The sequence below is a fragment of the Panthera onca genome, chromosome A1 (genome assembly GCF_046562875.1).
Source record: "Panthera onca isolate mPanOnc1 chromosome A1, mPanOnc1 haplotype 2, whole genome shotgun sequence".
In the NCBI taxonomy this organism is placed as follows: Eukaryota; Metazoa; Chordata; class Mammalia; order Carnivora; family Felidae; genus Panthera; species Panthera onca.
The window spans coordinates 93,637,314-93,662,206 of NC_138339.1; the positions used below are offsets into that span (position 1 = coordinate 93,637,314).

At 39.0% G+C, this 24,893-nt stretch overlaps 3 protein-coding genes across 6 annotated transcripts in view; 1 reads left to right on the plus strand and 2 right to left on the minus strand.

The window, feature by feature from the left end:
- LOC132680399 (V-type proton ATPase subunit S1-like protein) overlaps positions 1-11,722 on the minus strand; it is a 39,950-nt gene extending 28,228 nt beyond the window's left edge. The window contains exons 1-2 of the mRNA XM_078448380.2: positions 11,257-11,722; positions 7,511-7,822 (exon numbers count right to left, since the gene is read on the minus strand). The gene's annotated coding sequence lies outside the window, so the exon portion shown is untranslated. The remainder of the gene's footprint in view (positions 1-7,510; positions 7,823-11,256) is intronic.
- On the plus strand, positions 11,622-13,527 carry RPS23 (ribosomal protein S23). The gene is made up of 4 exons (XM_060637773.3): positions 11,622-11,843; positions 12,295-12,454; positions 13,079-13,199; positions 13,324-13,527. The coding sequence occupies exons 1-4, from the start codon at positions 11,624-11,626 to the stop codon at positions 13,468-13,470; spliced, it is 648 nt and encodes a 215-aa protein (XP_060493756.3). The 5' UTR covers positions 11,622-11,623; the 3' UTR covers positions 13,471-13,527.
- Positions 13,528-15,874: 2,347 nt separating this feature from the next.
- Positions 15,875-24,893, minus strand: part of ATG10 (autophagy related 10) — a 270,304-nt gene continuing 261,285 nt past the window's right edge. Inside the window, exons 8-9 of one of the 4 annotated variants that reach the window (XR_013556212.2) lie at positions 18,935-19,037; positions 16,009-18,794 (exon numbers count right to left, since the gene is read on the minus strand). The gene's annotated coding sequence lies outside the window, so the exon portion shown is untranslated. Of the gene's footprint in view, positions 15,917-16,008; positions 19,038-22,659; positions 24,881-24,893 lie in introns of those variants that run through there. The other 3 variants (XM_060637763.2, XM_060637759.3, XM_060637761.3) reach the window with 3 other exon arrangements.

The following is a 24,893-nucleotide window of genomic DNA, read 5'->3' on the forward strand; positions in this document are numbered from 1 at the left end:
TCCTGGGTCTCCAGCTTGCTGACCACAGATATTGGGATGTCTCAGCCTCCATAACTGCACAAACCAATTCCTATAACAAATCACGTATAGGATTAATTTCATATATATATATATATATATATATATATATATATATACACACACACACACACACACATATATATATACACACACACACATATATATACACAAACATACACATATATATGAATTTCATATATATACATACATATATATACATTCTATTCATATACATATATATGTATATATATATGAAATTCATATATATATGTGTGTGTTTGTGTATGTGTGTGTGTGTGTGTGTGTGTGTGTATATATATATAATTTTTCTGGAAAATCCAGACTAATGCATACTCTTTATTAAATTCAGAGTCCAACTGTTGCCATGATTTCTACTAATTTTCATCAAATCAACTTCTGAGTTGATTAGAATCAGATTAGTAAATGAAATACTTATAAGTGCTTTTGATTTAAAATGTTAATTTGTCTTACGTTTGATTCCCCATTGACTTTTTGGAACATAAGTGATATACCAAATTAGTGGCATATATTTCTGTTCTTGGATCTCAAGCTTCACTGAAACAAAAGTCCTGCTCTTTCATAAATTTGTCCATTAGACAAATATTGATTGCCATATGCTACCTGCCAGGAATACAAGATGAACAAGACACTGTCCTGATCCCCATGAGACTAGTAGCTCAGTGATGTGCAGAAATGTAAACAAATAATTGCTGGAGTAAACACCTTAGGGATGCTTCACGTAGCAAACCAATGACCTCCACTGATACTGGCCACAACTCCACTCCAGGCAATGGCTGATAAGGACTGGAGGAAGGCAGTTATTTAATAGACTAGAGACAAGAGATGAGACATAACTCTTTTGAAAAGCTGAAGCAGCTTTCCAGTTCTTGACTCTACTTTCTTATGAGTTCAGTGTGTATCTCTTGGTGCTGAAGTGTGTGAGTTACCCCAGTGTCCTCCCAATAACTTGGCTTTTGGTCTTAACACAGCTTGAAATGGTTTTCCGTTACTTATAGTGCAAAGGAAACTTTATTGGAAGGGTTTGCTAAGTACCAAATTTACTGTGATAATTAGAGGCATGGACTAGGAAGGGAGGTCTAAGTGTTAAGAAGGACCTAACAGACCTGGGTTCTAAGGAGGAGAAGGCTTCCACCACTTGAAAAATGCTCTCACCAGGAAGATGCAGGATCCACCTTGACAGAGATAGGGTTTTAATTCACTAAGTAAAACTCATATTGAAAATATGTGCCATTTTGATGTTGCCATATACTTCAGGCCATCATTTATAATAGGCACAAAATAGATTCTTTGGACAAAAATTAACCAGCACACTTAGTTTCTAAGAGAGTATAGTATACAACCACCTGGTACAAATCCAAAATGTTGTCTGCTAAATTAGTTAATATAAATTTGGAAATTTTAACTGAAAACCTGAGTAAATTTTAGATATTCACTGGCACATAAGCGCATTATTCCATACTATGAAAAATGATACCCATGGTGGGGTTCTCGTTTAAGATGGTGATATTCTAAGATCTTGAACTTCTTTCCTCCCACAGACATGCTGAGTGTACCACTACATATGAAACAATTTCCTATTAAAAAACCTAAAGCCTGGCTGAGTCATGGTTACACATCAGGCAAATGAAAAGAAAACCAAATCAAAGTGGGTAGGAAAAGCTGGGACACAATTTCACCATAAACCCTACCACAGGTGTGGCAACCCACAATCAGGAGGGAACTCAAACCCAGAGCTTCCTCCTGAGTGGTAAAGAGTTCAAAGTCCACATCAGACACCTCAACTTTTAAGATATGTACCTGAGAGATGAGCCCCCAAAACATCTAATTTTGAAAACCAATGGGGTTCCTGTTTGAGACCCACAAGACAGCAGCGATCTAAGAAATGTCTCTTAAATGGCCCTCTCACTTGGACTGACTCACTTCAGGGCCCCCAGCTCAGAGGCAGCTGATCATCTCCGAACTTAAAATGAAGGAGGCTCACCTGCTTATATTAAAACCTTGACATGAGGGGCAGGCATCTGCTTTAATACACACATCTCTCTATGTTTATATATATTTGTTGATGGAAGGTTTTTAACTATGATGGATAAATGGATAAAGAAAATATGGTATATTTATATGGAATATTATATAGCCATAAAAAATAGTGAAATCTTTACATTTGCAGAAACAGGGATAGACCTCAAGGGCATTAAGCTAAGTGAAATAAGTCATAGAAAGACAAATGTATATGGAATCTAAAACACAAAACAACCAAGTTCATAGATACAGAGAACAGATTAGTGATTGCAAGGGGCAATGGGTAGTGGAGGATGGGGAAAATGGGTAAACTGTGTTGTTTGGGTTTTTTAGTTTCAATAAATTTAATAAAAAATCCTTTAAAAATGAAAAAGACCATATCTATGAACTGGTTTCAGATTCATTCATTTGGGTTATCTTAATAATCAGTAATGGCTGTGGCACCCGGGTGGCTCAGTCAGTTAAGCATCTGACTCTTGATTTCGGCTCAGGTCATGATCTCATGGTTTGTGAGATGGAGCTTCGAGGTGGGCTCCTTACTGTCAGCTTGAGATTCTCTCTCCCTATCTCTCTGCCTCTCCCCTGCTTGTGCGCGCTCTCTCTCTCTCTCTCTCTCTCTCTCTCAAAATAAATAAATAAATAATTGTCGTAGACTCTAAGTCTAAAGTTCTTTTTTGTCTAGCAAAAGAGTGGGACGCAGGATTGAAAATGAGAGATGGCTAATGTCCAGGAAAAGACAAGAGCACCGAATAAGGGTCCTTTGCCCGTTTTTATTAGGATCAGAAGGCTTACAAACATGGCGATGGACGTGCACAAAGGGACAATGAATCTGTGATCATTAATTTGTGGACATGGGGGAAAGGGAGTCTTGAGATATTTGTGGTTAGGGGTTTGGGTTAATACCAAACAAACTCCGGGAGCTGGGCAGTCAGGAGGAAGGTTGTTTACAGCAGACATGAGGCAGCAGCTCTGTTTATCTTAGCTAGCCTAGAGGATGAGACAGATAGGGGAGTAACCTCAGGGTTGACAAGGCACCTTTTCTTTTGTTAACCATCTCCACTCTGGGCTGCTTTGCCTGCAGCATAGTGGTCCATAGTCCAATTCACCAATTTACCTAACCTGGCCCTACTGTCCTCTGAAAGCAGCTTTTCTGCTATAGTACTAAATTGGGAGTGCTTCCACCCTGAATATCTAATCTTGTTTATTTCATATACCTATGTATTGGGCACCTTTGCATGGTTTCTATTTCAGGCCTTTGCCTCTTCCTCTTTATTTTGGGGGCTCTGCACCCCCTCTCTATTTTGGGGTGCCTTTGCACCTCCCTATTCCTAGAATCTTTATGCCTCCCTATTCTTGGGGTGTCTTTACACCCCCCTATTCTTGGGGTGCCAACCTGATTTTGGTGTGAGCATTTTACGGCTTTGTATTTCTTTATGCCTTGTTAACCCATTGGTGTAAGCCCTGGGGATCCCTAAGCTTATCCCCCACAAATAATACATACATACATCCATACATACATACAAATGAACAAAGAAGCTCTTAACAATCAGTACGGACTGCTAGAACCAACAAAAAGTAGTATCAGTGGAAAAATTACTCTTGTCCTTTTCTTTTCTTCCCTCATTTCTTTTCTTCCTCCCTTCCTCTAGCTCCTCACTCCTTTTTCTCTCTTGTTATTTGTTCTTTCAGTTTAAGGGGTGGTGGGGGGGAATCCTGTTTTATCTTATTTAAAGTCCTTTAAGCAATAAAGTCTTAGTGATATAAAATGCACATTTACTTTTATAGGAGTTTTTATATTTATATTATAATAACTTATATATTACACTTAAGTAATCTAGAAATAGTCCTAATGAAATTTCATTTTACCAGGGAATGCAAAGCTGAAGAGTAATCTCTGATGACTCCCCATCACCAAAGATCAACTGGTCTTCACTGAACTCACAGAGAACACAGATCTGGCCCACCTGCCAGCCTCTTTAAACCTCTCCAGGGAATGAGATTCTAAAACTTAATATTCTAATGAGTAAAAGAAATTATCTTTCTTTTCCTAGTGAGAGAAATGATCCTTTAACGTTTCTTACAACTCAAAGGTCTCTGCTGAAATAAAAGTCTATTTTATTTTGTTTTGTTCTCAGCCAAGTTAGAGAATACCTGGGGAATAACTTCCAATATGCATAGTAAAATAACTCCCTTCCAGGAACTTCACAAAGGACATCAAAGAGCAGTGTTGTCAATTCCCCCTAGATCTTACCCAGAGGTTTAATTATAGTAACAAGATTTTAAAGACCAGGCCTGATTACTGTTAAGATTATATGATAACACACACATCTTTCTTTAGTTCCACCTTAAAAATAGATAGGAGAAGAAATATTCACTATTCACTATTCACAGAAATATTCAAAAGTAGTTAGAATGAGAGGATAAGAAATCTTATTCATTTTGGATAAGAGAAAAATTGCATTTAATAATTTAATCAGGAAAAATGAAGCACTCAACATTCATCACTAGTAGTTACACAGAGCAAGTAATCATTGGTCTTATTCTTACTGCTGCTTCTTTCTCACTTAAAGCTGTTATTTCAACTTGTCACATTTCCATAGCAACTAATACCTCAATTTTTATAGTTAAAACACTTGGAATCATTTCTAACTATTCTAAATGCTCCAATATATTGTTAAAACCCTTGGCTGCTCTTCCTAAAAAGCCAACTTCTCTCTCATATGGTACAGAGAATCAGCATCACCCTTGACCTAAATAAACCTCATCAACTGATCTAATTTTTGAAGACCAATCTTTTTTCTTAGATGGGAGGGTGAAGGGACTCTGAGATAAGTCAAATAATGATATCTTTCTGCCCCACCTGACTGCTACACCAGCTGAGAAATAAAACAAGGGGTAAGACAAATGGAGTCCAAAATGCCACCTTCATTACAGTGAAAGGCCAAGATGCCAAAATTTAGTGCAGGAGCAAAATTATCTGAAACTGAACCCCTCCCCACAGAAGCCAGATATGACTGCCTGTCACGTCAGCAGTGGGTTCTCAACAGGGAAGAGAGGGCTGGTGCAGAAGAAATGGGAAAGGTCTATTCCAAGGGGAGGCTGGGTCTCAAAAAGGAAAGATGGGCTGAACATACCCAGACTATTTTTCCTAATTAACCACAGATGTCATCCTTAGCTGGCATGGAATGAGTAAACTGGCAGAGAAATAAGGAGTTACATTAACTTAACTCCTTCTACTTGGAAGGGAATACTAGAAAAGGGAAATACTTACTCTTTTTCTTGCCCTACTCCCCCAACATTTCAAGAACTACTAAACACCATTCTTTCACAACAAAGTGCCTATCAGTTTGCACATACCTCTGGTAACCTACAGATAGCAGGTTGCAATTTATAAGAATACTGTAATCTTAAGAATTGCACCTCTTATTTTTCCTGATATTTTGCTGGCTAGAAAATTGTTTTTCACCATTGTGTGCCTTATTTACTTAACATGCATTAAAATTTTTTCTGAACTACTTAAAAGTCAAAATTTTACTTTATAACTAATCTGAAAACCAACAAACATGCTATAGTTAACTTAAGTCTTAATTTCCTCTTTGTAAAATGGTGTTAATAATAACACTTACCACACAGGTGTTGTTTTGAAGATTAAAACAAATTAGGCATGTGAAGTCCTATGCCTGGCACCTAAATAGTGCTCAATACCTATTAGAGATGGTGGTGGTGGTGATGTCATGATTTCACTCTTCCATCACAGTTTAAGTCCAAATTATATTCAGAATTTTGTGAAATCTTCTCATCTCCAATGCTATTTCCTACAATCTCTTATCTGTGCTATTTCATCAGCCCCCTCCATGGATAAACCGACTCCTCTCTTGCCCCTTCATAGTGCTCTTCCATAGCAAGCACAGTGATTTTTTAAAAATGTAGATCAGATCTTGTAACTCTCTTACTTGAAGCCCTCCAATGGCTTCTCATTGTACCCAGAATAAAGTCCAAACTCCTTATCAGGGCCTACAAGTTGGACTTGAGCTGGCCCTGTCCAACTCTCTAACCTCATCTTCCTCTATTATCCTGCTGACTGTCTATGCTTCAGCCATGGTAGCCTTCTTTCTTTCCCTCTAATTCCTCAAGCTGATTCTTATTCAGGGGGCCTTTTTAAGAAATTTAGGCCCAAGGTTGAGGAAAATTCTTTCCATTTCCAGGCTTCAAATTAAGTAATAAGCTCTTTCTTTATCAGAAAATGAAAAACTCAAAGCTCCAAAAACAAAAATTAAATCATTTTTTTCTTCTCTTAGCTATAGTAATCAAAAGCTTTCATTCATAACACACTCTGACCATTGGTTCATGCCTTGTTATTTGCTTTTCATAATAATATAATAATTAAACACAATACCTAAAATAAATCATAACCCAACATCCAACTATGACCTTCCCACATCCGCCCTCACCTCTCATCACTATTATCACCCTGAATACAGAACACAGAAGACCTGAACAGCACTATCAACCACTTTGGGCCAATGAACATTCATAAAACATTTTTCCCAACATCAGCAGAAAATGCTTTTTTTTCAAGGGTTTATGAAAAATTCACCAAGAGTGATTATATTCTGGGCTATAAAGCAAACTACAACAAAAATTTTGTTAAAGTTCTTAGACCATAATGGAATTAAACTGGAAATGAGCAACACAGATATTTGGAAAATCTCCACATATCTGGAAATTAAGAAACATAATTCTAAATAATCCATTGTTCAAAATTAGTAAATGTTTTGAATTGAATTAAAACTAGAATGTAACCTATCAAAACTCAAGGCATGCATCAAGCAGTGCTTAGATATTTATACCATTAAATATATAGAAAAGAACAAAAGTCTCAAATCAATGACCTAAGCTTTCACTTTGAAAAAACTGGAAAAAGAAGAACAAATTTAAATCCAAAGCAAGCAGAAGAAAGTAAACAATACAGACAAGACCAGAAATCAATGAAATTAAAAACAGAGAAACAGAAAATCAGTTAAAGCAAAAGCTGGTTCTTTGAACAGATTAACAAGATTAAAAAACTTTTAGCTGACCAAAAATGGAGCGGGAAGACACAGCTACCAGTGTCAGGAATGGAAGATGAGACATCACTACTCATCTACAGATATTAAAAGAATTATAAAGGAATATTACTAACAACTTTATGGCCATACATTAGACAACTAAGACAAAATGAACACTTTCCTTGAAAGGTACACAACCAAAACTCACTCAAAAAGAAATAAATAACCCGTATAGAATTATATTTCCTAATGAAAACCTCCCAACAACATATATTTTTATAACGTTCTTATGTTAATGTGTAATAGAAAGTCTGAACAGCTTTACGTAGTAATTATTAAAACTGAGATGAAATAGACAAACTCTTAGAAAACTGACTTACCAGATATGAATCAAGAAGAAATTGCAGTTCTATGAATGTTTCATTAATTATTAAAGCAATTTAGTCTGTATTTAATATTTTCCCACAAAGGAAACATCACATCCAGATGACTTTGCAGCATGTTTTACTAAACCTTCAGGTACAGAGCATCCCAACTTTAGATGAACATTTCCTGTAAATATCAATTCAATTTGTAACTTCTTTTTGCTTTCTTTCAGGTGTTTTTGTGGAGCACAGTTTCTTAATATGGTCAAATTAGCCATTCATTTCTTCTTATCCTGTGTAGTTCATGAAGATATTCACCTTTGCTACCTATTAAGAAATTAAAAAATTTGTTGTTGACATGTAGGCCCTCAATCTGTCTGGGGGTGATTTTTGTTTTCAGCCTGACATGGTGATCTAATTTAATGTAAGTAACCAGTTTTTGTGCAACTCCACCAGTCCTTCCTTTATACATTGATCTGACATCTAGTTCTGTTATTTAATAATATTCTATATATAGGAGTCTCTTGCTGGCCTCTCTATTCTGTTCATTGGTCAATTTATCTACTTCTGTACTAAAACTGCACTATCTTATGTAACTTCATAGAAATTTCTCGTATCTGGTAGGGCCAGGTCTTCAGAAGTGTTCTCACTATTCCTAGCTCTTAACTCTTCCAGCTTCAATCTCATGGTTCACTATGATCCTTGCCTTGCAACCACTCTGAACTCCTTTGCCCTTCCTCTGTCACATTCACCTGACTAGACCACACTCCCAGTCCTATTACCCAGCTCTCAACCTACTAAGTCACCATATTGAGTGTGAAGAAAACACAAAACTAATCCCCAGTGTGATGTTATTAGTAGATGGGTTGTTTGGGAGCTGATTAGGTCATAAGGGTGGAGTCTTCATGAATGAGATTAAGGCCCTTATAAAAGGACCCCAATATGTCAATTATATCTCAATAAAACTGGAAAAAATATGCAAATAAATAAAACAGACCTCCCCGCCCTGAGAGCTACATTCGCCCTTCTGCTATTTGAGGTTATATTAAAAAGGGATGGATCAAGAAATGAGCTCTCACTAGATACCAAATCTGCCAGCACCTTGATCTTGGATTTCCCAATCTCCAAAACTGTAAGAAATAAATTTGTCATTTATAAGCCACCCAGTCTATAGTATTTCTTTAGATACCAAATCTGCCAGCACCTTTATCTTGGACTTCCCAATCTCCAGAACTGTAAGAAATAAATTTCTGTTATTTTATAAGTCACTCAGCCTATAGTATTTCATTATAGTAGCCTGAAACGACTAAGGCACTATCCCTCAGTATAACAGGTATAATAAAAGTGTTTACATTTTAGTGTTATTAGAATTAAGTAAGTTGATAAATATAAGTCACCTAAAACAGTATGTGGCACATAGTATTATTTAACACTAGTAGTGTTATTCTAGATGATGATTTCATACTCTATCCTCTCTCCTCTAATGTCTTTTCCCTGCTCTTCCTCTGTACTGATGACCTTACTGGTTTCAGTAAGGAAACAGCGATCAAAAGAGAAGTTCCACATTTTCCCACCAACAAATCTTCCAATTTACTTGTAGTGGTACCCCTATAGTCTGCCTTCTCTATTTCTATAGATAAATTGTTATTATTCCTAAGGTCAATTCCTCCACTTGGGGACCCTTCTAGTTTCCCCAAGGACTTGTTCACGCAATTATCCCCTTCCTCTAATGAACTATCCATTTTTCTTCTCTATTGGAACAATCCCCTACAAAAATGTCATACAGTCTGCCATCTTAAACAAACTCATCCTCACTCCACATCCTCCTCCAGACAGAACCCCTTTTCTCTGCACATTATAGAAATATGCTCTCCAAAAATATGTCAATAACTTCTGTCTACACTATTTTATTTCCCGTATTGTCTTGGCTCCAATCCAGATCAGGCTTACATCTTTGCAACTCCATGGGAACCCCACTTAACAAAATCACTAAAATCCTCCACATTGCCAAGTGCATAATTCTCAGTCCTCATCTTACTTTCCTTTCACACTTGCTCACTTCTACTTAACTTGGCTTTGATGAGAGTACAGAATCGGCCACTCTTCAGGCTATTTTGCTTCACCTCCCTTTTGTATCCTAAGTTTTAGTGTGCCCAAGGCTCAGGTCTCCAACCTTTCTCTGTTCTAACTACAGTCATTCCCTAAGTGATATTACTTACGGCTATGGCTTTCAATACTGTCTATTCACTCACTGATAATTCCCTTGAACTCCCCCACATGTATCCAACTACCTACCTCCCATACCTACCTAGAGGTCCAAAAGGCATCTCAAACTGACACATTGATAACTGAACTCTTAACTTCCCCTTCTAAATCTGTTCCTCTCCCAAAATATCCCACTTAATAAAGAACACCACAAATCACCCAGTTGCTCAGGTTGAAAATCATAATTCCTCTCTGACATCCTACAGTCTTCAGCAAATCTCGCCGGCTCAACCATCAGTGTATCTAATCCAACACTTTTTACCACCTTCACTGACAGTCCAAGCTATCATTACATGTCTCAACTGGACTATTATAACACCCTCCCAAATGGTCTCACAGATTCATCTCTTACAGTTTTTTATATAAGTGATCCTATATTTTTATAGGATCAAACCTGTAATATCCTATCATTACTCCCCTGCTCAAAACTTTTCAATGGCATTCAGTCACACAAAGAGTAAACAAAGCCTTTACCAGGATCTACAGGCTTCACAATTTCCTGTGCACCTTAGACTTCGTCCAGTGCCACACTAGTCCTCACTCACTGAGTTCCCCCTCCTTGATTCTTCAGTTCTGAAAAAGTGCCCCCTCTCATTCTCCTCATTGAGAGCCCCTTTTCCTGAATGCTCCACCCCATATACTTTGTCTAACTGGTTCCTTTTCCTTAGGATCTCAGTTCACATGTAATATCCACAGAGATGGCTTCTTAAACCCATTCCAGAGTAGCCACCCCCATCCCCAAGTCACCACCACCTGACGAACTTTATATCCTCTAGAACACTTATCAGTATTTAAAACTTTCCCACTTAGGAGTGCCTGGGTGGCTCAGTCGTTTAAGCACCTATTTGGGCTCAGGCAATGATCTAAGGATTCCTAATATCATGATGGTGGTGGGGGCTTCCGGCTCACAGCACGGAGCCTGGTTGGGATTCACTCTCTCTCCCTCTGCTCCTCTCCCGCATCTCTCCCTCTCTCTCTCAAAAACTCTCTCAAAAAAATAATAAACTGCAAAAAAAAACTTTCCCATTTATCTTTAAATACACTTATATATTATTTCTGCTTTCTTGCACCTGGAAAATAATTTTTTTTAAGAACAGATAACTCTCCTGTACTAATGCCTAGCACGAAGAAAACAACTTTAAGAATAATTGTGTAATGAACCAACATCCCAGAGATCTCTCAAATCTATTTCATTCTACAGGAGAACCTTAAGTTTAAAAAGTTAAATGAGGGGCCCCTGGGTGGCTCAGTCGGTTAAGCAGCCGACTTCAGCTCAGGTCATGATCTCACGGTCCGTGAGTTCAAGCCCCGCGTCGGACTCTGTGCTGACAGCTCAGAGCCTGGAGCCTGTTTCGGATTCTGTGTCTCCCTCTCTCTGACCCTCCCCCATTCATGCTCTGTTCTGTCTCTCTCTGTCTCAAAAATAAATAAACGTTAAAAAAAATTTAAAAAAAAAAAAAAAAAAAAAAAAAAAAAAAAAAAGTTAAATGAATCACCTAAAATGGCATCAGTTAAGTGACAGGTTTTGTTTTAAGGCTTGGTCTACTTCCAAATGTCGGTTTTACAATACATGGCTTCACTGATTTTTTTTTTTTTTTTTCCAATTTACGATGCTGCTAGAGTAGGGTTTAAGGCTCAGAGGTCTAACTTTCCAAACTACAAGCGTTAAGGCCTCCACTCTACCACAAACAGCCACAAACCAGGTACCTCCCTTTAGTCCGACTCAACTCCACTAAATCCCGCCCCTTCCTGGGTTTGCCAAGAGCACCGGCGCCTCCAGGGAGTCTCAATGCAAAGAGTTCTGGGATTGGTAGTCCACTTTCCTTCTGTCTCCAGCCTTGACATAAAACGAAATAAACAGCAATGCAAGTTAGGTGGTTCAGAATTTCACACAAACTGAATAAAACTCAGATTCTGGAAAGTGGTGCAAACTTGTCATTTTCAAAGGGTGCCAGCTTCGGATCAGGCACTGCGCAGACAGTTGCTTGGGTCCTTGGCTGGGCGGAGCTTGTTCGCAGTGGCTTGTGGCTCCTTCCTGTGCGCCTTCCCTCTTTTGCTCGGGCCCGTGGTGCTGGCAGGATGGGTGAGCTGTCCGGGTTTGGGCTGAGGGGCCTGCAAGCTGAACTCGGGGGCTCGGGGACGGGCGGGAGAATAGAGACAGAACGGTGAGGACGCTACCGGAAGGCCCGCTGGGGAAGGCCGGGGAAGCGCTGCTGTGGCAGGCACATGGCCGGGTGCGGAAGGAGCCCATGCGGCGTGGAGGCCGCGGAGCTCGCCTTACCGACCGGCGTTGGGTAGCCGGTGCCGCTCTGGAACTTGACAAGGGGCTCATTCCTTTGGGAAAACGCACCAATCGGAGTACTTGTGTTCGCCCCTTTGTTGGTCCGAGGGATCCTTTGAGGTTGAGGTTTAGACCATGTGCTACATTGTAATGAAAGAGCCTGTTGGCTTGTAGTCCAGGTGAGGCTAGGGTTTTAGAAGATGTAAAATGACTGGAGTGCTTGCGGAAGAACTCATAGGATTTTGAATTTTAGGCAAGTGTCGTGGTCTTCGTACTGCCAGGAAGCTCCGTAGCCACCGACGAGATCAGAAGTGGCATGATAAACAGTACAAGAAAGCCCATTTGGGCACAGCCCTGAAGGCCAACCCTTTTGGAGGCGCTTCCCATGCGAAAGGAATTGTGCTGGAAAAAGTGTAAGTGAAAGTCCACACTTTTTCTTCAAGGTTTCTTTTACTATGGTAACGCGAAACAAATACATCTGAAGTTGTTAATTTTAGATACAAATTCTAAAGTGTTTGGGTAGAATATTTGTCTGGAAGTTGGTAACGTGAGGGCTTAGGGGTTAGGTAACTAAGGGTTTTGAATCGCTTAGGGATAGCATTGGAGGGGGGTGGGTAGTAACAATGAAGGGATGAGCTGTCTTAAGTAATTGCCACTCAACCATTTTATTCTTAGCAATCACATCTTTCTAGTTGGGACAATTAGGGTAAAGAGAAGTTTCTTGCCTGAGGTTGCAAATCTGAGGTTGAGTTGCATGAAGGTTGACTTTACAAAATGATAATTTTTAAGGCACTAATCAATGCACTGCCAGTCAGTAGTCTTTGTACCTCTTATTTTTGATTCATATTTTTTACAACTGGTAAGGGCCCAGAGATTTTCCCTGAGGAAAAGCTTGGTTGAAATCACAGGAGTTAACCAATTTAGGATTAGACCGACTAGGTGGAAAGAGCATAATGTCTAATGAATTCTCTGCCTAACAAACTAAAATGTATGCCTTCTCAGAAAGGCACCTCACTGTTTTGCTCTTTATGTCTTAGAGGGGTTGAAGCCAAACAGCCAAATTCTGCCATCAGGAAGTGTGTCAGGGTCCAGCTGATCAAGAATGGCAAGAAAATCACCGCCTTTGTACCCAATGATGGTTGTTTGAATTTTATTGAGGTAAGTGTGTTAGTCTGCTGTTGCTTCTGTTTTTGAGATGGTTTTGCCCGGTTTTTTATATGAAGAATGGGTATTTTTAGTGATTGCCACTCACACTGGAAGTAAACTGTTGATTTTATTCTAGGAAAACGATGAGGTTCTGGTTGCTGGATTTGGTCGCAAAGGTCATGCTGTTGGTGACATTCCTGGAGTTCGCTTTAAGGTCGTCAAAGTAGCCAATGTCTCTCTTTTGGCCTTATACAAAGGCAAGAAGGAAAGACCAAGATCTTAAGTTTTGATGAGGAAAACGTGACAATAAATTTTCATATACCAAAAATGTTTTGTGTCTTATTTTCCTTAGTATAGAGATGCAGTATATACCTTTCCATTTAAGGAGAATGGGAATACCATTAATTCAGGATTCTCTACAGTAAATGGGATTCATAGTTTTTTCTACTCTCTGTGGAATAAATGTTCAGTTCCTGTATAGAGAGAGGGCTTCAAAAACTAACTGCACTTAAAGCAGGAATCATGTCGGGAAACCCTAGCAGTGTACTTTCTGAGATCCATCTCCCTGGGGACCCAGTATGATAAACACCCTCAAGTTACTCCTTGCTCTGGTGTTTGAGTATCTAAAGGTTCGCAATCCATGTTGTAATTCTGTTTATGACAGCAAGAAAGTCACTAGATTATTGAGTGGAAGTGTATGCCTGGCAAATTGAGACATAGAAGAAAAACTTGTTTGGGGCTCCTGGGTGGCTCAGTTGATTTCAGCTCAGGTCATGGGATCGAGCCCCACATTGCATCAACCTCCACACTGAGCATGGAGCCTGCTTAAGATTTTCTCTCTCTAAAAATGATTGTAAAAATCAAAAGAAAAATACTTAAAAGCAAGAATGTTGAACTATAGAATGATTAACCTAAATGTTCTTTGTACTGACTGTCAGTAACTGATAGTTTGACCTTGAGGTTTATTTCATGGTACAAAGTAGAAGTGATCAGTTAGAAATGATCTAGAAGGAATGTAGCTTGATAATTGAGATTGGGTATTGGGTACATGGGATTTTTTTGTCCATTCTTTCGGATTTTTATTCCGGTATAGTTAACATACAGTGTTCTCTTAATTTCAGGTGTACAGTCTAATGATTCAACACTTCCATACATTACCTGGTGCTTCTCACAAATGGACTCCTTAATCCCTATCACTTCACCTATTCTACCCCCTACTGCCTGTGGTAACCATTAGTTTGTTTTCAGTAGTTAAGAGTTTTTTGAGTTTTTTTCTTGCAGCATGGCGCAGTCTGTTAAGCAGCCAACTTCAGCTCAGCTCATGGATCTCACAGTTTATGGTTTGAGCCCCAGGTCAGACTCTGCTGACAGCTCAGCCTGGAGCCTGATTCGGATTCTGTATCTCCCTCTCTGTCCCTTCTCGTGCGCTCGCTCTTTTCTCTCAAAAGTTTGTTTCTTGGTAGTGTCCTTAACTCTTGTTTCAAAATTTCCATAGGAGAAAAATAATAAAATCTCCTGTCTAAAATGAAGCTTATTAGCTTTCTCAAATTTTATCGGAGGAACTGCTGTTGGCAGCATTAGTAAATGTGAATTAATTTGCTCTTTGAATATAGCCTAGTGTTAGGTTATGTTTAGGATCTTGGAAAATGAAAATTCTTTGGCTTTCAATTTCCCATAAGACCAAAACCATGGTCCTTTCCACAGTATAGCAGATCGGTGTTTTGTCTGGTCCTTTCCTCCTCCAGCAGCAATGAACTCTGCCTTGCTCAAACTTGAATTTCCCAGGCAGTTTCAGGAGACCCCTCACATTCCACCTGCTGCTTCTCCCACCTCAGACCTCATTGATTCCCAAATACATCACACATCACACTTGTGTTTATGCTTGTCACAAATGATTGTGTGATTTGTCTTTCCACAAGAATGGGGAGTGGCTTTTTTTTTTTTTTTTTTACTGAAACACAAAGTCTGACATTTAAATTGTGTAAATTTAATAAGTACACATATTAATTTGATACATTTATATGTGGTAATAAGACAAGATGGGCTATCCTTGATTTCTATTTCAGGGTTTACTAATGTGTGTAGTTGCATAGGTATCCACTAAGTCATTCTCCAAGGCTGACCAGATGCTTTCCAGTTGACATACTGGCCCAACCAGGGAGATCTCTGGGTCTTGTCTACCCGGCCTGAACCACAAGAAGCCACCAAGGGCCACAAGATCTCATCCCTGTGGTCAGGTGCAGTGTAGGGAGCTGGGAGGTGCTGCCTGGCAGTGCAGGAGGGAGGAGGCTTGGGGAAGGTGAGAAGGCGGGTGGCACTGACACCTACCCACCCCTCTGCAGTGTGTCCTTTTTTCTGCCATGTTGAGACCTCGGCCAAGTCTATAGAGAAGACACCTGGGAGTTAAGACATTCTGTGACAGTGGCTCACTCTTGTCTGCTGGGTGCACCAGGGATGCCTGTTCAATAGCTAAATGACTGACAGACACAAATCCACCTCATATACCTCAAACCCCAAGTGTTTGATCTGCTTCCTTCTTAACGGCTCCTTCTGCCTCCTGTGTATTTCTCTCACCCATCCCTCACCACCTTGTGACCCACACTGCCCCTTCTTCAATCCAGCATGAAGTGTGTGCCTGGTCTGTGCCGCATGTGTAAGCTGTAGGGTGAGAGAAACAAAGCACTCACCTTGGGTGCAAAACTTAAGCAAAATCCCAGCAGATTTTTTTCCTGTAGAAATAGAAAAGCTAATTCTAAAATTTATATGAAAAGGTAAAGGAACTAGAATAGCTAAAACAATACTGAAATACTGAAATAAAGGGTGGAGGAATCACAAAACTTAGTTTTAAGATTTAGTTTATAGCTGCAGTAATGAAGAGGGTGTGGTATTACAGAAGAGGTAGACACAGATCACTAAAATAGAATCCATTGAAAGACACAAGTAAGACAAACTGATTTTTGACACAGATACAAAAGCAATTCAATGGAGGAAGGCTAGTTTTTACAGTATACAATATAGACTTTAATTTGCAAAAAAGAACAGACCTCAACTTAAATTGCACACCTTATACAGAAATTAATTCAAAATGGGTCATATATATGAGTGCAAAATATGAATGTAAAATATAAAACTAAAACTTGTAGAAGAAAAGCCTTAATGACTTACAGTTAGGTGAAGAGCTCTTAGACAATACATCAAAAGTACATTCCACCAAAAAAAAATAATACACTGGCCTTTTTCAAAATTAAAAATTTTATTCTGCGAAAGATCTTGTTAAGAGGGTGGAAATATGGAAACACAGGGGCGCCTTGGTGGCTTAGTTAAATGTCCAACTCTTGATTTTGGCTTAGGTCATGATCTTGCGGTCATGAGATCGAGCCCTGTGTTGGACTCTGCATTGGGCATGGAGCCTACCTTAGATTCTCTCTCTCCTTCTCCATTGTCTGTCCCTCCCCCACTCCCCCTCTCCCTCCCTCTCCAAAAAAAGAGAAGAAAAAAAAAGGATGAAAATACATATCAGAGACAAGCCAAAAATATTTGCAAATCATATACCCAACAAAAGACTTGTATCTAAAGTATATAAAGAACTTTCTAATCTCAAAAGTGATGAAACAAGCAGTCCTATTACAAAATGTATGAATTCCCTTTGTTTCATTCTAGGAACATGTCTGGTGGCAGGATTTGGTCATAACAGTCATGCTGTAGATAACGCTCCTGCAGTCTGTTTCAAGGTTGTCCCAGTAGCTAACGTTTCTTTATTAGCTTTGCACAGTCAAGAAAAGAGACTGACATCATAAATTACATATTATGATAAAATTTTCACTAACGGCAGCTTGTATAATCTTTATTTTAACCGATAAACTCTGTTTCAATGGATCATTCAAGTTTCAACTCACATTTCTTATGATATTACAGTTGAGGGATTGTCTTAGCAGGTTGTACTAAGCATTCTTACTTTCTAGCACTGTCCATATTATTTGGTTAAGTGATGTTATGTTTGTTAGTATGTAAGAAAGATGAGTGGATTTCTAAAGCTTATTGTCATGATAATATGACCACAGGAGTTCTAGACCAAAGCATTAAAACATTAAAGCCGCATGATTTTATGTCTCATTAGGAGAAAGTCATTTTTAGAGTGACACATTTGAAGGGACACATGACCACAGATAACCAACATTTCCAAATATGCACACACCCAGTGGCCACCTCATTCAGGTTGTCATTCAAGCCTTTCATGTGTGGTGTGTAACTTCAAAAATGAGGGGACCCCTCGCACACAGAACCTTGAAACTTTAGCCACACATGATGAGCACCATCAGAATCCCTTCCTTTTAACACATTCGGCTTCCCAGACAACCTGAAGCTTTGAACAGTAATTCTAGTGCTAAGGAGTGCTGCTCCCTCAGAAGGGAGGAGGAAATGATGGCCCCATATCACTCTTTCAGATCTTCCAGTCAGAAAAGTACTTTCCACATGTCTACCAAGGATCTGCTTGGTTCTTTGTGATAATATTGACATGAATTCTGTTCTCTACTGATGGTGACGAGGTTTTTTGTTGTTGTTGTTTTGTTTTGTTTTTTAAAGTCTGGTTTTCTAAAATCTCTTTTGCTGTGGTTAATTAGAAACAAAACAAGGGGTCAAGTTACGTGTCTGGATTAAAAGTGTAGGACATATTGAACATACCCAAATTTTCAAGTAAGTTTAGATGCTATGAATATATTATGCTTCCTTACCACTTTTAATCAGTCAGCTAATGTTTAAATCTGTACAATAGTGGGCAAAGTAAGCCACATGTTAAGTAATATTGCATTTTAATCACAGCTGAGAACAGTTGAGAGAAACACTACTTGCTGAAACATGTTTTGTCTATTAACACTTGCTTTGGAAACAGTGATAGGAAATAGGTGGTTTTGTCATATCACTTTTTTCCCCATCAGTTTTGTGAATTTATCCAATCTTAATTATGTCTTTATATTTTTTCTATATAGTTTGATGCTCTGTTTTGTGTGTATTTGCAGGTAGTAAGACCCTTTCCCCTTCTTTAGGTTCTCCGTAAGTTCCATTTTTTTACCCAAAACTCTTAATTCCATATACAATAGTTGATCTTGTTCCTTCTGTATTTTATACATTTTCTTATTTATAATTAAGTAGTTTTGTTTTTTTTTTTTTCTGTCACTATACTCCTCTTTTTCTTGATCAGGACATAATACGGAAGCCATTGTGAATGCAATTTATTGATCAAGTGTCTTGATCTAGGATTTGTCTCATAGATTTTAGAGAGTCTAGGAATCTCCTGCAACTGTGTGCAGAATTTTCTGATATATATTAGGGGTGGGTGTGATTTATGTGGGTGTGTATATGCAAACACACACACACACACACACATTTTTCTGAAAATGGGTTCTGCACATTCTTCAGGCTTTTAAAGGGGTTCCTTCACAAGAAACCAGCTATTAAATCTGTATAATAATGAATAGATTTTGTCACATATTACAAAATTGTCCATTTTAATCACAGTTGAGAACAGTCACAAGAAGTTGTCTATGGTTTGGTATCATTGATGAAATGTCTCCAATGTGGTGAGGATCTGTGGATGGATTGTCCAGTCTGCAGAAATTACAAAATGTACATTTCACCTTCTGCCTTGATGGTACCAGCTGACCTCATGGAACAATGGGCCATTTTAGAGAAAAGTTCTCCAATATCACTGGCAAAGGCATAATCAGAAAAAGGGTGCAAAGCCTCACCTCAGGAGTAAAAGCAGAGGATAAGAACCCAAAGGTGTTATAACATGTAAGACTGCAGTAAAACTTGATAGAATAGATCAAATAAAAAATGTTCAGTATGCACCTGTAAAAACAAATGACATAATATCTATAATTTTATTTAAACTATTTGAGCAAATATAAAGTTTAAAAAAGGTTAAATGAAGCAAATATGGCAAAAATCTTGGTAATTACTGATTCTGCTCTATAAGTATGTGAGGGTTTATTATATATATATTTTTTGCAGCTTCTGCACAGCAAAGGAAACAATCAACAAAACTAAAAGGCAACCAACGGAATGGGAAAAGATATTTGCAAATGACATATCAGACGAAGGGCTAGTATCCAAAATCTATAAAGAGCTCACCAAACTCCACACCCGAAAAACAAAAAACCCAGTGAAGAAATGGGCAGAAAACATGAATAGACACTTCTCTAAAGAAGACATCCAGATGGCCAACAGGCACATGAAAAGATGCTCAATGTCGCTCCTCATCAGGGAAATACAAATCAAAAACACACTCAGATATCACCTCACGCCAGTCAGAGTGGCTAAAATGAACAAATCAGGAGACTATAAATGCTGGTGAGGATGTGGAGAAACGGGAACCCTCTTGCACTGTTGGTGGGAATGCAAACTGGTGCAGCCACTCTGGAAAACAGTGTGGAGGTTCCTCAAAAAATTAAACATAGACCTGCCCTATGACCCAGCAGTAGCACTGCTTGGAATTTACCCAAGGGATACAGGAATGCTGATGCATAGGGGCACTTGTACCCCAATGTTTATAGCAGCACTCTCAACAATAGCCAAATTATGGAAAAAGCCTAAATGTCCATCAACTGATGAATGGATAAAGAAATTGTGGTTTATATACACAATGGAGTACTACATGGCAATGAGAAAGAACGAAATATGGCCCTTTGTAGCAACATGGATGGAACTGGAGAGTGTGATGCTAAGTGAAATAAGCCATACAGAGAAAGACAGATGCCATATGTTTTCACTCTTATGTGGATCCTGAGAAACTTAACAGAAACCCATGGGGGCGGAGAAGGAAAAAAAAAAAAAGAGGTTAGAGTGGGAGAGAGTCAAAGCATAAGAGACTCTTAAAAACTGAGAACAAACTGAGGGTTGATGGGGGGTGGGAGGGAGGGGAGGCTGGGTGATGGGTATTGAAGAGGGCATCTTTTGGGATGAGCACTGGGTGTTATATGGAAACCAATTTGACAATAAATTTCATATATAATATATATATATACATATATATATATATATATATATATGTGTGTGTGTGTGTATATATATATATATATATATATATATATATATATCCTAATTGTTTAACTCCAGCTTTCTGGTTTTATTAGAACCAGTATATGGACAGTCAGCTCTGATGGAAGCAAAACAGAGATTTGGGGCAATTAAATGGACAATAAAAAAGCTGGAAAACTAACTCTAGCAACACTGAGAAATGCATAGCCTACTAGGAAGAAGTAAGCTGAGAATCTATGCAAAATTTAGCAAGACATAAAGAAAAAAAGGGTCAGCTCAGTAATAAAAGCAAAGTAAAATAAAATTATTTTCAAAGATTTTAGGGACAGTAAAGCACAGACTACTGCTGGGAATGTAAATCATATAGCCTTAGTAGTGAACAATTTAGGGACGTGAATCAAAAGTCTTAAGACATTTCATATCCTTTGATCTGGTCATTCCCTTAGTAACAGTATAACCTAAAGCAACTGCTTCTGCACACATTTCTTACTGCATTAGATCTCCGAGGGAGGGGCTTTGTCTACCTTACTGACCACTATATCCCTAGCACAGGTCCACGCAGGAAGTATGTGCTTAATGGATGTATGTTAAATAAACAGAGAAGAATTAGAAACAACTTAAACGTCCAATAGAATTATTTGGTACATTTTGATACAGAAGATATACTAGTCATTGTAAGTTGATTTTTCAAAGAATATCAAATGACATGGGATAATGCTGTCAATATAATGTTATATGGGAAAAATAAGAATGTAAAATTATATATGGAATGATCCTAATTAAATATGTCCAAACTAGTATGAGGAAATGCAGCAAAATTTTAATTGCAGTTATCCATGGGTGATTCCCACTTAAGCACATTTGAAATGTTCGCCTTCAAATGTTTCTGTGGCTTCCAAGTTATTTATTAGGACAAAAATCTTTTCCAAAAATGAATTTTAGGGGTGCCTGGGTGGTTCAGTCGGTTAAGTGCCTGACTTTGGCTCAGGTCATGATCCTGTGGTCTGTGAGTTCAAGCCCCATGTTGGGCTCTGTGCTGACAGCTCAGAGCCTGGAGCCTGCTTCAGATTCTGTGTCTCCCTTTCTTTCTGCTCCTCCCCCACTTGCATTCTGTCTCTATCTCTGTCTCTCTCTCTCTCAAAAATAAATAAACATTAAAAAAATTAAAAATAAATAAATAAAAATGGATTTTAGTTTTATAGGCTAAGGCTAGATAAGTATAGCATTACAAAAAGAGCCAGTCTTTGATTTCTTCCAATCCAAGTTCCCACTCTCCAGTTTGAGGTAACCATTCTTACAAGTTTGGTGTGTGTCCTAGATCATTTTTAATGGTTTTACATACATATACTGTATATGTACTATAAAGAATATGTGGTATTGGTATATATTTTTTATAAGTTGTGTTAAGTTGCTTGCATATTTATCATCTAGTTTTTGCTTTCTGTTTTAACTCAACAATCTATTTATGAGAACTGCCTATTTTGAGATTGGATGGAGATTCAATTCATTCCCCTTAACTGCTATCCAGCATCACATTCGATTTAGCCATTTCCCTATTAGTAAGTAGGTAAGGGCCTGGATATTCTCTCTCTTTGAATCTGCTGAAGAAAGGGATGGAGGAGACCACATCCTACTCTGCTGCTGGTGTCAGGGGAAGAAGTCTTCTCAAGGCAAAGAGTGGGATGCAGTTCCCAAAAGAGGAAAGCAGGTCCAGGTCCTCGTGCCTGCAGAAAGACCATGGGAGCCTTCCCCCCTCAGTATTCGGCCACATATACAAATATTCCACAAAGATTTATTGAGTAATTATCATGTGTCAGGCACCATGCTAAACCCCAATCTGGCATGCATGTGTAAATAATAATGCACCAAAGGCTGTGGATATACTGAACTATGAATTCCCATTAACCTATCAGAGTATGCTTAGATTTCTGCCTTAGTTGTAACTGACTTCTGGGTACTGAAAAGCTTCAGGGGCACCTGGGTGGCTCAGTTGGTTAACCGTATGACTCTTGGTTTCAGCTGAGGTCATGATCTTGTGGTTTCCTGAGTCCGAGCCCTGCATCAGGGTCTGTACTGGCAGTGTAGAGCCTGCTTAGGAGTCTCTCTCTCTCTGCCCCTCCCCCACTTGTGCTGTCTCTGACTCTCTCAAAATAAATAAATAAACTTAAAAAAAAAAAAAAACAGCATTGGGGCACCTGGGTGGCTCAGTCGGTTGAGCATCCAGCTTTGGCTCAGGTCATGATCTCACAGTTCATGAGTTCCAGCCCCGCGTCAGCCTCTGTGCTGACAGCTCAGAGCCTGGAGCCTGCTTCAGATTCTGTGTCTCCCTCTCTCTCTGCCCCAACCCACTTGCATTCTGTCTCTATCTCTCTCAAAAATAAATAAACATAAAAAAAAAATTTTTTTTAAAGCATCAAAGTAACGCAAGAAATCATAAGTCAGACATAGGATTTATTTATTCTTATGTAAAGTATATTTCAGGGTAGGAAAAAAATGTGAGTTTCCAGTTTGTTTTTTATAATGTATAAAATGGGACTTGGTGATCTGTAAAATCACTTTCAGTTTTAACAGCTTAGAATACAGGATACTTGCAATAGGGCTCTTTTACCACTAGGTGCCGCTATTGACAACACAAAAGTTAAAAGCAAAGGCTTTATACACTGCAGTACTGCTTGAAAGAACACTACAAAATTTAAGAATAAAAATGTGAAAGCACTTTTACAGACAAGCCCTATAAAAGGACGTATGTGCATATTTAAATAGCTCAGTTCCATGGGCACAATAGTAGTTAAGTACTGCCTATATCCTTCTGGAACAACCTTCAGCAACTTACTGGTCAGCAGTATAAGGGGGGAATCAGAGGGTCTTAGAATTGGAAGGGAGCTTATTTGTCCATTAGTTTTCAAATCTCTGTTTCCTGGAGTTAGAAATATATTTCCATGCAGGCGCAGAAATACACACCCATATAAACAGATTATATGTATATACAGCTGAAGCCAAAGTTTCACCAAACAGTAATATCCTTACCATGTGCAACCTATTTTTTCCATATATTTGTAAAATAATAGAATATATAAATATTTAAATATATATATTTACTTATATATCTGCCCCCAGTTCTGGCACAGAGCTCCTAAACCCTTGTGATTTCTTAAGCGATGAGAACATGAGGAGCATTTCTTCTAATACTTGGTCTTTGATTCTGGCTCCCGACACTGACTTCCTAAATCCCTTGGAATTTCCTGGGTGATAGGAGTATCTTTTGATATAAGGAGCTGACTCTTGGTGGGCTCTTGAACAGCTTCAGGGTGGGGGCTGGTCACCAGAAAGACCAAGGTCTGATTCGAAGCTTGGGGCTTTCAGACCTGTTCTCCATCCTCTGGGAAGAGGGGAAGGGCTAGAAGTAGAGTTAGTGATCATTCATGCCTTCATGATGACATTTCCATCAAATCCCAAAAGTACGAGTTTGAGAGAGCTTCCAGGTGGACAGAAGCTCCTGCACCTGGGACTCTCCAGTCCTTGCCCTACGTAGCTCTTCATCTGGCTGTTCATCTGTATTCTGTATCATATCCTTTGTTACATAATCAACCGGTACACGTAAGTGTTTCCCTAAATGTTATGAGCCATTCTAACAAATTACTGAACCCAAGGAGGAGGTCATGGCAACCTTGGTTTATAGTTGGTCAGTCAGAAATACAGGTGACAACCTGGGACTTGTGACAACCTGGGGTCTTACATGGGGAGGTCTTGTGGTGCTAATTCCAGGCAGATGGTATCAGAACTGAACTGAATTGCAGGACACCAGTTGCTACTGCAGGATCATTTGATGTGTGAAAAACTTACACATCTAGAATCAGAAGTGTGGTGAGTGTAGTAGCATGAGAGTAAAGAAGATAACACAGGGAATGTTTCCCAGACATATTCTATTTCATAAAAAATATACATATATACTAGTCATAAACTAATAACTAGTGATCTAATACACGTCCTTCCATTTAATACATTAGGAAAGAGAGGCTCAGAGAGGTGCAGTGACTTGCCCCAGGTAACACAGCCAGGAAACAGGCATTCCAGGCACTGGCAGGTTTGGTTTTGGAAGGTCCTGGGTAAAAACTGAAAAATATCCTTGGCATACCCCCAGCCCTTTATGCACTCCTACCTTCTAGAGCCTGTGGGCCAGTACCTGCTTGTGATAAAAACTGACAAAGTAGATGTGTGACTAGTTATACACAATCATCATTTAAAAAATACAGGATCTTTGCAAAATGCAAGAGTGATCATTTCAACTCTTCTACTTGCATTCCCTCAGTGGTTCTTTCTGTTTTTTAGGCCAGATACAAATTCTCAGTGTGGCAATAAATCTCCTCCAGACCTGGCCCCAGTCCTTTGAGCCAGCCTCACTCTTTGCCAGTTCCCCATGCATCTTCAAGGTCTTTCCTCCATTCTTGACCTGGCTAAATCTTAGATTTTTCGCAGCTCCACTCACATTCCTCTTCTGCAAACCTTCCCGGGCGCTGGCTTTCCACACCTTTGCCACAGCACACGTCCTACTGTCCCTAAGTCTTTTTCTTGTCTGTGTTTTTCACTGGACTGTGGCATTGTTATGAGCCAGGGTTATGTCTTTCTGTTTGTCATCCCTGGCCACTAACACCGGGCTAAGTACACAAG